The sequence below is a fragment of the Malaclemys terrapin genome, chromosome 1, assembly GCF_027887155.1.
Source record: "Malaclemys terrapin pileata isolate rMalTer1 chromosome 1, rMalTer1.hap1, whole genome shotgun sequence".
In the NCBI taxonomy this organism is placed as follows: domain Eukaryota; kingdom Metazoa; phylum Chordata; order Testudines; family Emydidae; genus Malaclemys; species Malaclemys terrapin.
The window spans coordinates 349,713,959-349,731,906 of NC_071505.1; the positions used below are offsets into that span (position 1 = coordinate 349,713,959).

General features: G+C 44.6%; 1 protein-coding gene and 1 pseudogene across 1 annotated transcript; both read left to right on the forward strand.

Annotated features, from left to right (window-relative positions):
• The first annotated feature begins 10,864 nt into the window (after positions 1-10,864).
• On the forward strand, positions 10,865-11,803 carry LOC128832815 (olfactory receptor 52P1-like). The gene has a single exon (XM_054020447.1). It carries the CDS (start codon positions 10,865-10,867, stop codon positions 11,801-11,803), a length of 939 nt encoding a protein of 312 aa, XP_053876422.1.
• A 3,862-nt stretch (positions 11,804-15,665) lies between these two features.
• Positions 15,666-16,602, forward strand: LOC128845057 (olfactory receptor 52P1-like; annotated as a pseudogene).
• Positions 16,603-17,948: the final 1,346 nt, after the last annotated feature.

The following is a 17,948-nucleotide window of genomic DNA, read 5'->3' on the forward strand; positions in this document are numbered from 1 at the left end:
TCGGCACTGGTGAGGACACATCTGGAGTATTGCGTCCAGTTTTGGGCCCCCAACTACAGAAAGGATGTGGACAAATTGGAGAGAGTCCAACGGAAGGCAACAAAAATTCTTAGGGCCTGGGGCACATGACTTACGAGGAGAGGCTGAGGGAACTGGGCTTATTTATTCTGCAGAAAAGAGTGAGGGGGGATTTGATAGCATCCTTCAACTACCTGAAGTGGGGCTCCAAAGAGGATGAAGCTCGGCTCTTCTCAGTGGTGGCAGATGACAGAAAAAGAAGCAGTGGACTCAAGTTGTAGTGGGGAAGATCTAGGTTGGATGTTAGGAAAAACTATTTCACTAGTGTTACCAGCTTTGCCCATTACTTTGGGGTATGCTCATTTATGGGGGTTACAGTTCTGGGGGGTGGGGGGTTCTGTACTTCTATCAGTGTGCTGCTTGTGTCACTTGTGTTCTCATATGACACTCTACTGCTCCCTAGATTCATAGATTCATAGATTCTAGGACTGGAAGGGGCCTTGAAAGGTCATCGAGTCCAGTCCCCTGCCCGCATGGCAGGACCAAATACTGTCTAGACCATCCCTGATAGACAGTTATCTAACCTACTCTTAAATATCTCCAGAGATGGAGATTCCACAACTTCCCTAGGCAATTTATTCCAGTGTTTAACCACCCTGACAGTTAGGAACTTTTTCCTAATGTCCAACCTAAACCTCCCTTGCTGCAGTTTAAGCCCATTGCTTCTTGTTCTATCCTTAGAGGCTAAGGTGAACAAGTTTTCTCCCTCCTCCTTATGACTCCCTCTTAGATACCTGAAAACTGCTATCATGTCCCCTCTCAGTCTTCTCTTTTCCAAACTAAACAAACCCAATTCTTTCAGCCTTCCTTCATAGGTCATGTTCTCAAGACCTTTAATCATTCTCCTTGCTCTTCTCTGGACCCTCTCCAATTTCTCCACATCTTTCTTGAAATATGGTGCCCAGAACTGGACGCAATACTCCAGTTGAGGCCAAACCAGCGCAGAGTAGAGCAGAAGAATGACTTCTCATGTCTTGCTCACAACACACCTGTTAATGCATCCCAGAATCATGTTTGCTTTTTTTGCAACAGCATCACACTGTTGACTCATATTTAGCTTGTGGTCCACTATAACCCCTAGATCCCTTTCTGCCGTACTCCTTCCTAGACAGTCTCTTCCCATTCTGTATGTGTGAAACTGATTTTTCCTTCCTAAGTGGAGCACTTTGTATTTGTCTTTATTAAACTTCATCTTGTTTACCTCAGACCATTTCTCCAATTTGTCCAGATGATTTTGAATTATAACCCTGTCCTCCAAAGCAGTTGCAATCCCTCCCAGTTTGGTATCATCTGCAAACTTAATAAGCGTACTTTCTATGCCAATATCTAAGTCGTTGATGAGGATATTGAACAGAGCCTGTCCCAAAACATACCCCTGCAGTACCCCACTCGTTATGCCTTTCCTGCAGGATTGGGAACCATTAATAACAACTCTCTGAGTACGGTTATCCAGCCAGTTATACACCCACCTTATAGTAGCCCCATCTAAATTGTATTTGCCTAGTTTATCGATAAGAATATCATGTGAGACCATATCAAATGCCTTACTAAAGTCTAGGTATACCTCATCCACCGCTTCTCCCTTATCCACAAGACTCGTTATCCTATCAAAGAAAGCTATCAGATTGGTTTGACATGATTTGTTCTTTACAAATCCATGCTGGCTATTCCCTATCACCTTACCACCTTCCGAGTGTTTTTAGATGATTTCCTTAATTGCTTGCTCCATTATCTTCCCTGGCACACTGCTGCAAGTTCCCTCCTAATGGAGCTATCCTGCAGGAGCTAGGTTCCCCAGGGCTGGGTTCTTCCAGCCCCGGAATCAGATGAACACACCCACACATATTAACAGAGTGTGTCTGAGAGGATCGTGTTAATAAGCACTCCCAAGCTGACCCCTTGTATGTCCGTGGACTCAGTAGGCTGGGTCGAGCAGGATTTCCAAGCTGTCACCCTCTAAGGCCCTTGGATTCATCAGACTGGGTCAAAGAGCACCTCCAAGCTGTCTTATATTCCTTGAGAACCACACCGGAATTGAGCACGCCTGAGCAGGCTGGGTCGAGCAGCACTTTCAATATGCCCCCCTCATACACCCCTGAACTCAGCAGACTGGGCCAAGCAGCACTTCCTAGCTGCCACCCTCATATGTCCCAGGTTCAGCATGTCCCTATCCCCACTTTCACGTTACAAATGTTCTGGTAGTAACCCACTTGATGAGCAAACCCCACAGGATTTTTGGGCACTGCAGGGCTCTTTTATCTTAGGTACGAGGAGCGTTGCTGCAGAGTGAAGGAGGAAACCAAAAAAACACCCCCCCCCCCCGAGGGGTGGGGGGTGGGGTGGGGAGTAGAGAGAGAGAGACAAAGAGAGAGAAAAGCAACCAGCTACCAGAAATATAGTTATAGTATTAAATCTAACTTAAACTGGATTATAAAAGTCAGGTTTAGAAAACTATAACTGATCACACAAGTCAGGCTGAGAAGGCTATACTTAGAGAAAGAGAGTGAGAGAGAGCTGGGTTCTCACCACTCCATGAAGCATGAATCGATCAGGGTTCCCAGGTGGTGGTGGTAACTGAGGGTCTGGAATGCTGGAGACAGGCAGAGCCCCCAGAACAATCAGTCAGGAGAAGATGAAGTCCCAATAGAACTGAAGCAGGTTTTGGACCCAGGCATCAGAACACTTACTTGAGCATAGGTAGGGGGTTTTGTAGAGAAACAACAATGGTTCAAGGGAGACACTAGATTTGTTTATGTGTAAACAAGGGAATATACCAAAGTTGTTTTGTTCAGGTTAGACATGGGAGCTGATCATTCCTGGCTTTGGGCAGTGTTCCTTGGAGGGAGCTCACAATGCAATTAGGGAGCTTCACTTTTTGGATTTATTCTGAGAATTAGTCTGATAACTCCTGAGTTGGGTGTGTGCAGATGTGGGTTCGTTAACATCTGGAGCAGAGATCCCCCATCATGCAGTGCTTCCCTGCTTTTCTGGTCCCAGCGTTCCGTGCGGTTCTTGCCTTGGAATCTCTGTTTTCCATTCTATATGCTGATGGAGATGCCTCCTTGTCCCATCTTCGATGCAAATGAGGCTAGGGGAGTTTACTTAATCCTGTCATCCTTATCTCAAGGGTTTAGGTGTGTCTCCCACTGTCTTTTCATTGCTTGTTGTAAGTCTTTCTTCTGTTGCAGATTTGGTTCAAGCAATGGCTGCGGGGGGGGAGTCTTTCCGCACCCTGGTTCCCCAAGAACACAGAGCTGCGAGGTAACACTAGGAGGGTGGTGAAGCACTGCCATGGGTTACCTAGGGAGGTGGTGGAATCTACATCCTTAGAGGTTTTTAAGGTCAGGCTTGACAAAGCCCTGGCTGGTATGATTTAGTTGGGAATTGGTCCTGCTTTGAGCAGGGGGTTGGACTAGATGACCTCTTGAGGTCTCTTCCAACCCTAATCTTCTATGATTCTATGATATGTCAAACCCAAGGACAAAACAAAAGACTCTGGTAAAAAACAACAACACAAACACAGCTCCAGTTTCTCAACGGTCAATACCACACCAAGCCGTAAGAAAACAGTGAGTGAAAAAAGCTCCTGCAATGCAGGAGTATCTCCTTATGAAGTATCCAACAATTGTTATGAACTGTTCTCCCACTTCCATAAACTAAGCACAACTCTGGTATTCTAAAAAGATTTGGGGAAAAATATGACTCTTTGTTCAGAAAACTGATGGTTGCTGTATCATCAGGTGTTCTAAAAGAGAGGATGACTGGAAGCTACATCAAAATTGCAAAATCTCTTGTGGGTGACTTTGAAAAATACTTTAGTTTTCCAGAGTATGGCTTTGAGCAGGCAAGACTAGTTGTGGAAAGGGATATCCTAAAGGGTATACCAGCTAAGGTGTAAACAAAAGGGGGAACAGCGTTTGGGGGATGAATGGATGACTGCCAAAAAGTTATGGGTGCGGGTCAGTGTAAAATATTTTTTAAAGGCCAAAGAGGTGATGAGCAGAAAAAAACAAAAAGAGAGGCCCCCTGTTGGAGGCTCTCAATTAGGTGTGTCCTAGAATGGGGAGACAGAATCTGACCTGCGGGACGATGGAGACTCTCACACAGAGTCTGATTTATAAAATTCCCCACAAGGCTCTCTAGATCTCTTTCTTGAGTCATAACAGATAATTTAGATCCCATCATTTTGTTTGTCTAGTTGGAATCATGTTTTCTAATGTGCTTTACTGCTTCAACTATTTGAAACTCTTAAACACCTAGGAAGAGATGCCCCTCTTAACCTCATTGTGACACTATTCTTCATAGTAGTATGATTATGATATAATTATGACATAATTAGGATACATTTTGTACAAGATATCAGGTATCATTGGAAAGTTGTCATTTGCTGAAAGGGATTATCCTATTTGTCTGCATGTATCATTTTCGTATGTGAAGTTATGAATATTGACTATGTATCTGTATGTCAAATGTAGTTACACCTGGGTGGCACACAAAATGTTTCCAGGCTAGACAGCTGGTTGCAAAGGGTCTACTCAGGGTCATGGGACATTAGGGGAAACAATAGGCTTTAGAACAAGGTTATCCCTGACCTGGTGAGCCTTCCATAGAATGCTCCAGACAGCCTATAGATAATCGCTGCTATAATTCAGGAGGACATGCAAGGGCATGTGACCTGACCACATGACTCTGTATTCCATTTTGGGTTCCTGTCTTTTTCCACAAACTGGACTGGGAACAGTGTTTGGAACAAAGGATTCCTGCCATATGTTAAAGCAATATAAAGTGGGGTGTGACAGCATCTAGTGGCCTCACTCCCCATACAAGAGAACTCCTAGAAGGACCTGAGGAACAAAGACTGAACTGGGAGAAGTGCTGGTCCCAGGCTAAAAGGATGTCTATCCTGTATATGGAAACCCGGTGGACTGCTTATATCACCAGTCAGGGTGAGAAATTGGAAATTAATATCCAATCTATCTAGTATCTTAGGCTTAGTTTGTGGTTTTGTTTATTTGCTAAGAAATCTGCTTTGATCTGTTTGCTATCACTTATAATCACTTAAAATCTTTTTTGTAGTGAAACTTGTTTTTTTTTTTGTTTTATCTAAACCTGCTTGCCTTTGAATGAAGTGTCTGGGGGAAATCTCAGCTTGGTTAAGAATGGTTTGTTGCATGTCCTTCTCACATCGAGGGGAGGGTGATCTCTTTTAAAGAACATATATTGTATAAATCCCTGTGCAGTGCAAGACAGTATAATTTTGGGTTTATACTCCAGTGGGCTGTGTGAGCCTGGAGAGAGGGGAAATTGGCTCATGTCTGCTTATTGTACTTTGCCCCCTTAGGTAAGGCCTCGGGTAGCTCATTTTGGGGATAATGGCAAATAACTTTGAGGCCAGAATACTGGTAGAAGAAAGCCTTTTCCACACCCTTTGGCCTGCATTAATTCGGGATCATGTCATTTGGCCTCCACAGGGTGGCAGTGACTTTTCAGAGGATAATGGACTGGATATTATAACTGCATGGGTGGTATGCAGCACTATGCTGCTACAATCAATTGAAAATTGTTTTTGAATCCATATATTGTGGCAGCATTCCCACATGTAGTGCATGTGACAGAATATTACACACACAAAATAAAGAAATTGCCAACTGCTAGGGTGAACAGATCGCAAGACTCAGTTTGCCCTGAAAATTGGAGCCCCTGGTATTGATTGGTGAATCACTTCTACGCTCCCCGGGGAGGCTCTGAAGCTGAAGTTCTCCAGAATCTATTTTCTGCTATTCTTGCTGCTCACAGAGCTAAGGGAATTGTCTGGGAGTCCTGGCCAATCTGAGAGCCCACAGGGATTGTACAGGGGAATCATAAAGATCGCTGTCTAGTGCGCCGAGTCTCAGATATGTGAGATTCATACACTGATTCTCATGGCTTTGCATTCCTGTCACAGTAAGGAGTTTTCCTTGCTCTGCTGAGTGGGATTTTGGTGAGTTGCCTCTTTCTGTATTAAAGTTAGTGCTAAGGGCTCAGGAAGGGATCCTGGGTTCAAGTCAAGAACCATCTGGGCAGGAATTCACTTGTACAGCGACTTGAACTGTTTAGTATTGTCAGAAACAACAAGGGGTTTACCTGGTAAAATTGGAACTAAAAATTTACTGTAAATAGTTTAGACAAATATTTGTTTTTAAGATCAGTTCTTTGCATCACACTTTGTTCTTTTATCTGTCTCAGTAGCTTCTTTTTTGGGTGGTGTGGTTTTTCCTCTGGTTTGTTCAAGTTTTCCAGTTCAGCAACTTCACTGCCCTGTTAAGGAGTAAAGTGAAAGCCTCTGCAGTGCGTATCTGTGTGACCAGAGGGTTCCCAACAAGAATGGGTCACACAGTGGCCAGATTCTGCTCTCACATTCTGCCTACCATGGGTCACTCCAGAATGAAACTGTCCTCCTTGAGAGCAAAATCAGAGCCCACATGTTTTGGAATCCCCATCTTTCATACCCGGTCTCAGAGCACCACATAAACTGGGGTTTTCCTTCAGACACTTTCAGCACCCTAAGAGAAGAGCAGGACCCAAAGCCATAATTTTCACAGTTTGGAGCCAAAAGTTAAACACGAAGGGTGAATGTGTCCCATTGAGATCAATGGGAAAGCTCCAAAAATGGCCAGGAGTTCACAAGAAATCCACATGTAGGGATTTAAATAAATGGCCTGATTTATACCAGCCATGAGGCTCCAGCGACTTCAACTGGAGTCGCCCCATGGCCTCTAAGGACGGGTGAGCTCATTTGGACCAAAGAAGAACTGACAGGAGAGATACTGAAATCTCAAGATCACAGGCTTAGAGGTTCAGAACAATAAGGATAACAATTTTTTTCAGGGGAGAGAGGGGTCTGCTCTCTCCATGCCTAGGGTCTGGAGAAGACGAGAAGCTCCAAAGGCAAGCAGTGTTCGAAATCTCACCAGGAGAGGTTCAGGAACACACAGTGTGTGGGGGGGTGAGGGTGGGAAAGAGGGATGTGCAGTATCCAGATCCCAGTGGCATGAAGCCCTGAAACTGGATGAAATAGGAAATGAACATCCTGCCTAATGCACAGACCAAAGAGGCATAACAAGGCTTTCTGCAGCAGGGGGTGTCTCAGACTGTAAAAGAGATGTGGACCATACTGTTGCAGATTATCTCTGACACTGTCCCCCATTCAGACAATCCCTCCTTCCATGAGCAACCCCACTAGAACGTCTTTGTAACATCAGCAATTGCCAACGCAGAAAAGCAGCCTCAGAAATGGGTGTCTGGGTTTCTAATGTGCTGCAATACATAAAAACTTTGTGTTGTTTTGAGGAAGAGTCACTGACACTGGCTCCTTTTAGTCTCCACATCCTCTTTCCCTCACCCTGAGTCTGTCTCTCTCTCCTTCCTGCACCCCCAGAAAGGCAGTTCAGGCTGATCTCCCCCTTTCCCCAAGTGCAGGCAGACACTGACTTTAACCTAGTCTGTGGAGGTATTTCTGTGAGCTGTCGCTGTGGGGTCTGGCACCTTGTTTTGATCCTGGGTGTGGGGTATCACTATGTGGTAGCACTGGAAATTGTGGGGGTAGGGGACCTACATGGATAAGTGGCCAGCACTAGGGGTTGTGGGCAGGCAGGGGTGTTTAGGAGAGGTGGGCAATGGTGGGGATTGTGGGTGGTGGGAATGGGATGTAAAGGGACAGGGGATATCGCTAAGGGTTGTGAGGCATGCAGGCGGTGTACAGGGACATGCAAGCAGCACTGGGGGTTGTGGGGACCGGGACTGCCACGTACAGGGACAGACGGGCAGGGTTGAGGGTTGTGGGGCAGATAGGGGCTGTACAGGGACAGTTGAGCAGCGCTGAGGGTTGTGAGGGCACGGAGTAGCATGTACACAGAGAAGTGGGCAGTTCCTGTGGCTGTATGACAGGAAGAAGCTATAAGGACAGGCGAGCAGCACTGGGTGGTATGGGGTGTGGAGCGGCAAGTACATGGACAGGCAGGCAGTGTTACTGAAATAATTTTTTTCTTTGTGATTGTTGGTTCAAGGCCAGCGCTGGTACCTTACCTAGCCCAGAGCGTGTTTGTGGGAGTCTCAGGGTCTCTTTGCTCTGCCAAGCCTCAAACCTGCAGCCTGGGTGTCACAACCTCTACTCAGTTTTGTTTCCAGTGGTTGTTGTTGAATGTTAATTACGGAACTTCAATTGTTCTTCCCACTGCTAAAATGCCTGATCTTTGTTCCTCAGCTTCTTCAATCTCTCATCTATGATCTGCTATTCACATTCTCCTTCCCCACCCCAGGCTGCCCTGATTCCAACAGTGCGTTGGTTGCCAGTGTCTTCTCCATTCTCCTTAGTCATCCCTGGCTCCCACAACCTCCGACCTGCCCCACAATCCCCACAGCTCTTCCTCCGCATGGGTGAGGTGCCTCCCATCACTCCTGTTCCCTTGGCTGTGAGCAGTCAGTGACTGTATCTGACTGGTGAGAAATCTAACATGAGGCAAATGCTTAGAGAGACACCTGTGCGGCTTCTCTTGTTATATACACACTGCGTGGTTCTTCAAGGATTGCCAACAAGGAACAATTTGGAAGCTGTGAAGTATTCATATTACAGAATGAGAGTGGGGTACTCTGGGACATGTAAGAGCCTAGGTAAATACCGCTGCCAGGTGCAGGAGACACAGGCAGCTGGCTGAAACAGTCAGCAACTGGGACAGAGATGTTAAACCCAGGATGCTCTGAGGCCATTTGCTAGCCAGCTCTGCTAGTCATTCAAGGGGAGGGTTGTACATTCATTCTTCAGTGTGGAGATTTTATGGGCTCAGGTCATTATTTTTCTCACCTAAAATGTTCATCCATTTAGTGCCTCCTGGGATCCCTCAGCTTCGTGAAATACACACCTAGTGTTACATTTCCAAGGCACCGCAGTTACATGAGAATTTCTCCTCACAGGGCTAATTTCAACACGGTCATGAATAGAAAAAATGCCTTCAGTATCTGAGTCACGAGCTTTCAGGCAAAATGCCTCCAGCTGACTCCTGGGGACATGTTCAAAGATTCCAAGGCCAGAAGGGACCATGGTGATAATCTAGTCTGTATAACACAGGCCTGAGATTTTCCCCCAAATTATTCCTAGAGCAAATAATTTAGAGAAACATCCAAGCTAGATTTAAGAATTCTCAGTTTTGGAGAAACCACCAAGACCCTTGGTAAATTGTTCCAATGTTGAATTACTCTCACCGTTTAAAAACTGTACTCCTTAGTTCCAGTCAGAATTTCTTTAACTTCTAGGCTGAAAAGCCTATTATAAAATATTGGTTCCCTGTGTAGGCTCTTACAGACTGTTATCCAGTCACACCTTAACCATCTTTGTAAAATTAAATAGATTGAGATGTTTGAGTCTATCACTATAAGGCACATTTTCTAATCTTTTACTAATTCTTGTGATTTTTCTCTGAATCCTCTGCAGTGTATCAACATCCATTTTAAATTGTGGACACTAGAACTGGACACAGGATTCCAGAAATAGTCGCACCAGTGCCAACTACAGAGGTAAAATAACTTATCTACATCTCCTTGGCATTCCCCTGGTTATCCTCCCAGGTATGAGAGTTGCCCTGGGCTCTGGATTATTCTGGTTGCCATTCTCTGAACCCCTCTAGTTCTGCAATATCCTGTGTGAGAAGGGTGCCCAGTACTACACATTGGAGTTTAGAAGAGGGTGAAACATTGACTGACTGATCTCATGGCATTGTATGTTCTGTATGATTCCTCCTCCCATTCCTCCTGGATCCCAATGCTTTGCTTAGTTTCTGTCAATGCTCACTCTGTGAGCAGGGTTTCACAGAGCTGTGTACCATGAAGCCGAGATCCCTGTCCTGAGTTCATACAATTAAAATAGAACCTGATAGCATGTTTGAGGAGTTCAAGCTTTTCCCTCCAATGGGCATACACATTGCAGTTATTGACATCGAAGTGTCACCATTCTGCCTATTCACCTGGGTAGATAGCTCCCTGTGAGGACTTCTCTGTACTTGACTATGACCTAGATAATCTGGTGCCATCTGCAAATGTTGCCACCTCTCTGATCATCCCATTTCTAGATTGGAAAACTTAAAAGTGGCAATTCTTCAACAAAAAACCTTCAAAAACAGACTCCATCGAGAAACTGCAGAACTGGAATTAATTTGCAAACTGGACACCATCAAATGAGGCCTGAATAAAGACTGGGAGTGGCTGGGTCACTACAAAAACTACTTAAATTTGTTATCTCTAAGGAGCCACAAGTACTCCTCATTGTTTTTACAAAAACTAATTTCCCCTTGCTAAATACTCACACCTTCTTGTCAACTGTTTGAAATGGTCCATCTTGTTTACTTTGGCCTCATTAGCACTACAAAAGTGCTTTCCACTCCTTCTTGTCAACTGTTGAGAATAGGCCAATTCTAATTGGCTCATTAGCACTGACCCCCCCAGTTGGTAAGGCAACTCCCATACTTTCTTATGTTGTGTATTTATACCTCCCTACTGTAAGTTCCACTCCACGCATCTGATGAAGTGGGTTTTAGCCCACGAAAACTTATGCCCAAATATTTTTTTGTCTCTAAAGTGCCACAAGGACTCCTCATTTTTTTTGCTGATACAGACTAACACGGCTACCACAGGGAAACCTATAAAATATATATCATTTGTTATAAAGTGTGTAACCCCCCCCCACCTCTCACTGTGCTTCTCTCCCTTCACAGGCACCTTGCGCATTTCTGAGCCCAATCAACACATCGAATACATCATGGCAGTTTTCAACCTCACCTCCTCTGAGGCTTCAACATTCATCCTAACGGGTATCCCTGGCCTGGAAGCGTCCCATGTCTGGATTTCCATCCCTTTCTCTACGTTCTACATTATCGGCCTGTTGGGAAATTTCACTATTCTGTTTGTTGTAGGCAGAGAGCAGACCCTGCATAAGCCAATGTACCTGCTGCTTTGCATTCTGGCATTCACAGAAATCAGCACAACTACCTCCATCATGCCAAAGGCACTGTGTATATTTTGGTTTAATTTGAAAGGCATTACTGTGGGTGGCTGCCTCACCCAGATGTTCTTCCTTTATGCTGGTACTATGATGCACTCAGCCATCCTCGTCACAATGGCCTTTGATCGCTATGTTGCCATATGTAACCCTCTGAGATACACCACCATCCTCACCAATGCACGAGTAGCTAAGCTAGGGCTAGTGGGTTTGATAAGACCTGTCCTCTTTGTTCTGCCCCTGCCCCTACTCCTGAGCAGGCATCCATTCTGTGCCAACCGCATTATCCCCCATATGTACTGCGACCACATGGCTGTGGTGAAGATGGCATGTGGGGACATCACAGTCAGCAGGATGTATGGCTTGGTGGCAGCATTTGTAATCATCGGGTTAGACCTGACTCTCATTGCCTTGTCATATGCTCTGATCATCAGGGCTATCCTCAGAATCTCCTCCAAGAATGCCCACCAGAAAGCCCTCAATACCTGCACAGCCCACCTTTGTGTGATGCTGATTTCTTATCCTCCCTTCTTCTTTTCCACTCTGACATACCGGTTCGGTCAGGGCATCGCTCCACACATTCACATCATCTTGGCCAACATCTATCTCGTTGTCCCCCCCATGGTCAACCCTATCATTTATGGGGTCAAAACCAAAGAGCTTCGTGAGAAAGTGGGCAAATACACCTGCAGAAGGTAATTGCCGGGGACCACTGATTTTAAACCTTTGTGGCAAGAGGTGGAAAGGATATCTCCTTGTTTATCAAGGGTGCTCTGTCCCAGTTTGTCTGATCTGATCATTGTGGAAGTTCCCAGTCTGAGAAGTTCCTCACACCTAATGGCTTATCTCTCCATCACCAAGCACTGGTCTTTTTTGTAGAGGGCTTTTCCTTCACCCCTTCCCTGGTTCTTGTCACATGGACAAGAAGCAGAAGACCAGAAGTCCAAAGTGTAGACAATGAATGTTTGTGGAGGTTAGTTCCAAGCAAGCATATCCATAGCTCTACATGCTGGTTGTGTATGTTTCATTCTGAGCGCTAATGCCACAGAATGTTGCCTGTGTCCCCATTTCCCATTCCCATTTTTTTCCACCTCCTCTTTCTTAGTAGGCCCAAATATACCTGCCATGCATACCCCAAGTCCCACCCCTTACAACTTATGGTCATGTTCCATTTTGGAGGTTCGTGAGTCTGGGGTCTTCATCCCAATCCTTTTGTACCCCATGGGAGGGGTAAGTAGTGAGTTACTTACCACATTGGCCAAGGCCAATCTTTTCTTTGGCTTTTAGTATTCATTATGCCTCCCCCCATCCTCTCTTGCCCCTCCTAACAGGTTGCTTGACCTTGGCTTGAGAAAGGAGCCAGGCAGCCTTTCAATGTATACTCATATATTACACTCCCACCATACCCTGTAACATTTTTAGTTCTATCCCTTATCTCTTCCCATTATACTAACAAACCCATCTGGCCAGGCAGATGCAACACACACAGTGTCTTTGTCCTTTGTTCACACATATTAGTGTAAGATATAAAAGTATCAAAGCATCAAACCCCAAATTTGATCTCAGGATGACAAACAAGTCTATATGCTGAACCCTTGCTGAGTTCCCTCTCTCTGACCATCACCCGATCTCTTTCATTTCACCCGTCAACCCCCAACCTCACTCACCCTGTCACTCAGCATTTCTGTACCTCCTAGACTAACAGAAGATTCTGCAGCTTTCTGATGGAAGATTAGTCCTTGTGAGAACAGCATTCTTGATCAGTTTGACGAACAGGAGCTACACTTTCAGATAGCCAAAGAGAAAAGAAAGAAACTTTACAATGATGAACTTCTTTATCTTATGTACAGTGATCCGGTGAGCAAACTTTACCTGCATTTTTTACATCCAATCCTTCAGGAAACCTGGAGGATAAACCAAATAATCACTAACAGTAACAAATGAATTCAACAGAAAATGTAGAAATTGACTTACATCATTGAATGCAATTAGAAATAAATAATATAATAATGTTATTGTTGTTTTTTCACTACATATGTTTTGTGCTACTTTTGGGCTATTTTTAACACCATCATGTGCCAGTTTTTGTTTGAAACACCTGCCAACCCTAACACAAGTATCAGTACTGGCATTTTAATTTTGAATTTGGTTGTCATCTCAAAGGTTTGTTGCTAATGTGGAAGAACTCCTACTGGGGCATGTAGCTTTAAAAAAAAAATCAAATCTGTACTAGGTAGCTAAAGAAAGCTTTCATTTTTTACTTGATGTAAAGACCAATGTGTGAATGAAACAAAACAAAACTTTGTTTCAAGAAATATGCTGAGCTACTTTTAGGTTAGTTTTAAGTGACTTTGGTTTATTAATGCAGTGGAAATCTGGCCACGCCAGCCAGAACCAGAGGGGCCAAAGAAGCAGCCCAGAAGGCAGAGCTGGGCCAGAGACTGATGAGCAGCAGTGAGCAGAGCACGGCCGGAGGCAGAGAAGCAGCGCTGAGGCACAGCTGGGAGCTGGAGCACAGCAGAGCCGGGAGCTGGGTCAGCACAAACCAGCTGTGCTGATGGGGAGGCAGGGATGAGCTACAGCAGGAAGCTGTTGGGCAAGAACCACTATAGTGGACACCAGCCATGCCATTGGTAACATGGCATCTGAGCATGATGAGGAGCCGTGGAGAGCAAGGTGGGACCATGGGAAGAGGGCCCAGTGCAGAAAGACATCGCCTGACATCAGGGCCTTGAAGTTGGACTCAAGGGTGGGGGACATGAACCCAATGGGAGGGTGGATGCTGGGAAAAGGGGCCCTCTGTGGGCTCTGATGCCCCTCTGTAGTGCTTTGGTACCACTCACAGTAACGTGTGGATATCTTCATTATACTAACAAACAGTGGAATATTTCACAAGGTCACTGTTTCAGTGATCATCGCTGGGCTTCTGTGGTATCACCCCAATAGTATGCACAGGGGCACAGCAATTGTCTCAGGCTGCTTACAAAAGAATGAAGGCCAAAGGTGGAAATGATATCAATAGTAGTATGTGTGTTAGGCGCTGGTCACATCAGAGTCTGTGTTTCTGACAGGGAACAGCACCAGATGCTTCAGAGGGATCAGATGGGGATTCTGAGGCAATATTATGTATCACTCTTTTACGCTCCCCCTTGTCCTGCACCTCAGTTTCGCTCTTTGCTGGAGCCCAGGCCACACCTCTGTCTTACCAGGACTTTTCAGACAGTATTTCACAGAGTGAAACCTTGGGGCTATTGTCTGTAAAGCCCTGACCTACAGATGTTAATAGTTCCCAGTCAGCTTCAAGGAAAGAAAGCCATACATCTCGTAATGGAGATTCTCTATGTCTTTGTAAGGAGGAGAGGATGGAAGACGACAAAATATGGGTAGCATCTGATGAGAAACAGTCAAATGAAAAAGAGTCCCATTCAATTACACCATGTAATGACAGACAACTAAAAAGTGACCATTCTTAGAGTGCTTATATTAAAATACTAGAAGTCTAACTAATAAGATGGGTAGCTAGTATTAAATGAGGATATTGATATAAGAGGCAGCACAGAAACTTGGTGGAATGAGGATAATCAATGGGACACAATAATACCAAGGTTCAAAATATATCGGAAGGACAGAATAGGTTGTCCTGGCGGCCGAGTGGCACTACACATGAAAGAGAGCATAGAATCAAATGAAGTAAAAATTGTAAATGAACCAAACTGTACTATAAGTAAGCACTCTTTTTTATCTATTTTGAATTTTTCACTTTTCAATTTAATTGAATGTCCTCTTGATCTTGAGGTAGGATACGGGGACAACACATTTCCTATCTACTCACTACCAGTCAAAAATTTATAGACATTTCTCATGTCCCCTCTAATTCATCTTCTTTCTACGGTAAGAGTTCCAGTCTTTTCAACCTGTTCCATATGAGAGTTTCCCGGGGCCTTTGATCATTCTCGTTGCCCTTCCCTGAGCCCCTTCTAGTTCAGCAATATCCTGTGTGAGAAGGGTGCCCAGTACTACATAGAGGAATCCAGAGGAGGGAGAAACATTGACAGAGTGATCTCATGGCATTATATTTTCTGTATAATTCCCCATCCCACTCCTCCTGGATCCCAATACTTTGGTTTATTTCTGAACGTGCTTGCACTGTGAGCAGGGTTTCACAGAGCTGTGTACCATGATACCCAGGTCGCTGTGCTGAGTTCATAAAGTTAAATTAGAACCTTTTAAGGTATATGAGGAGTTCAAGCTTTTCCCTCCAGTGGGCAGACACCTTGCAGTTATTGATATGGGCTCCCTCTGATGACTTCTCTAGACTTGACTATGACCTAAATAATGTGGTGCCATCTGTAAATATTGCCATCTCACTATTCACCCCCTTTTCTAGACTTTTAATAATTATAAAGTATTTACCACAATATTTGTTATAAAGTGTATAACCAACTTGCTCTGCTTCTCTCCCTTCACAGGCACATTGAGCATTTCTGAGCCCAATTGAAGAATCGACCACCTCTTGGCACTTTTCAACCTCACCCCCTCTGACCCTTCAACATTCATCCTAATGGGTATCCCTGGCTTGGAAGCTGCTCACGTCTGGATTTCCATCCCTTTCTCTATGTTCTACTTTATTGGCCTGTTGGGAAATTTCATGGTTTTGTTTGTTGTAGGCAAAGAGGAGACCCTGCACAAGCCAATGTACCTGCTGCTCTGCATGCTGGCACTCACAGACATTGCCACGTCTACCTCAGTCGTGCCGAAGGCACTGTGTATATTTTGGTTCAATTTGAAAGATATTACAGTGAGTGGCTGCCTCAATATCTTGAGGCAGATGTTCTTCCTTCACAGGGTTTCCATGATGCACTCATCTGTCCTCGTGACAATGGCCTTTGATCATTACATTGGCATATGTAACCCTCTGAGATATGCCACCATCCACACCAACACATAGATAGCTAAACTAGGTCTAGTGGGTTTGATAAGAGCTGTTCTCGTTGTTCTGCCCCTGCCCCTGCTCCTGAGTAGGCTGTCATTCTGTGCCAACCGCATTATCCCCCATACATACTGCGAGCACATGGCTGTTGTGAAGATGTTGTATGGGGACACCACAGTCAACAATATGTACGGCTTGGTGATGGCGTTTCTAGTCATTGGGTTAGACCTGACGCTCATTGCCCTGTCCTATGGTCTGATCATCAGGGTTGTTCTCAGAATCTCCTCCAAGAAAGCCCACCAGAAAGCCCTGAACACCTGCACAGCCCACATGTGTGTGATGTTGATGTCTTATCCTCCCTTCCTCTTCTCCACTCTCACACACTGGTTCGATTAGAGAATCGCGCCCCATGTTCACATCATCTTGGCCAATCTCTATGTCCTCCTTCCCCCTCCCCATATTCAGCCCTATCATTTATGGGATCAAAACGGAAGAGCTTCATGACAAAGTGGGCAAATACACCTGCAGAAAGGTATCACCTGTAGCCACTCACTTTAAACCTGCGTGACAAGAGGGGGAAGGATATCTCCTCATTAATCAAGGGTGCTCTGTCCCAGTTTGGGTGAGCTCAGTATTGTGGAAGTTCACATTCTGAGAACATCCTCACACCAAACATCTTATCACTCCATAACCAAGCACTGCTCTCTCCGTTGCTGAGTTCCCCCTCCCTGACCATCACCGATCCCTTTCAGTGTCACCTATCAGCCCCCACCTCCACACATGCTGTCACTCATCCTTTCTGCAGTTTCCAGACCACCAGAATATTCTGCAGCTTTCTGAAACAAGGTGGATTTCCATTATACCCTGTGTGAACAGGATTCTTGATCAGTTTAGTGAACTGAAGCTACACTTTCTGATAAACAAAGACAAAGAAAGCAACTACAATGCTGAACTTCTGTATCATATGTACAGTGATCTGGTGAGCAAAATTTACCTGTTTTTTCTACGTGCAATCCTTCAGGAATCCTGGCAGATAAACCAGGTATTTCAGTTGGAAAGCTTTAATATGGAAAGTTGCTGCAGGAACTGAGGACATTCTACTAGAGCTTATTGGTGAGAGTTGTGAAACTGTGTGTTTGTGAGAACTGGACTGTGTTACTCTGTATTTGAGGGGTGTTTATCCCAGAATGTGATCAAGCCAACTGCAACTCTATGATGTACACTCAGTCACTGTGAATTAATAAAATGGAACACCACATAATTAAGGGTTAATTGGAAAGCAGGCTTTTAAATGCAAGATCAAAATCTTGCTAGTAGTTTCTGGTAATAATAATAAGAGGAGTGGACAGACAAATTAATATGTAAGAATGAAAGAATATAAATGGATGATAACCTTGAGTCTAAATGCCTCTGATATTACAAGTTTATTGAAAGTTAGGAAAAGTGGTGGTCCAGCAGGGGTCACTATGACCTATGTGTTTTGTAGAAGTTATACAAAATTAGCTAATACAGTGTACTTTGGAGCAGTCCTCCGAAGCTATCTTGAGAGACATTTTTTCCTGACACTCTTTATCCCTGATGGGGGAGCAACTGGCCACTGCAAACCCGCTGTTAATTACTCTAAACCATTCCAGCTGTTAGGTAAATATCTGGGATGTTCTAGACCTACTGCTTATGTCTCTGTGTGCTTAAATCTAATAAACTGCAGTGTTAGACAAGAGCATGCTTGCTTGGATTTCTTCCTTTATCAGACAGAATTGCTCTCTTCCAATTGATTTATTCCTGACGCCGCCTGAAGTGAAATAATTAAGTTGCCCCTGTTGTGGGTTCTGAAATACCCGGGTACCAGACTGCTGTGGCAATGCCTTGGAGTGCAATAACTTACCACTCTATGCAGCCAATTTTTAAGTCACT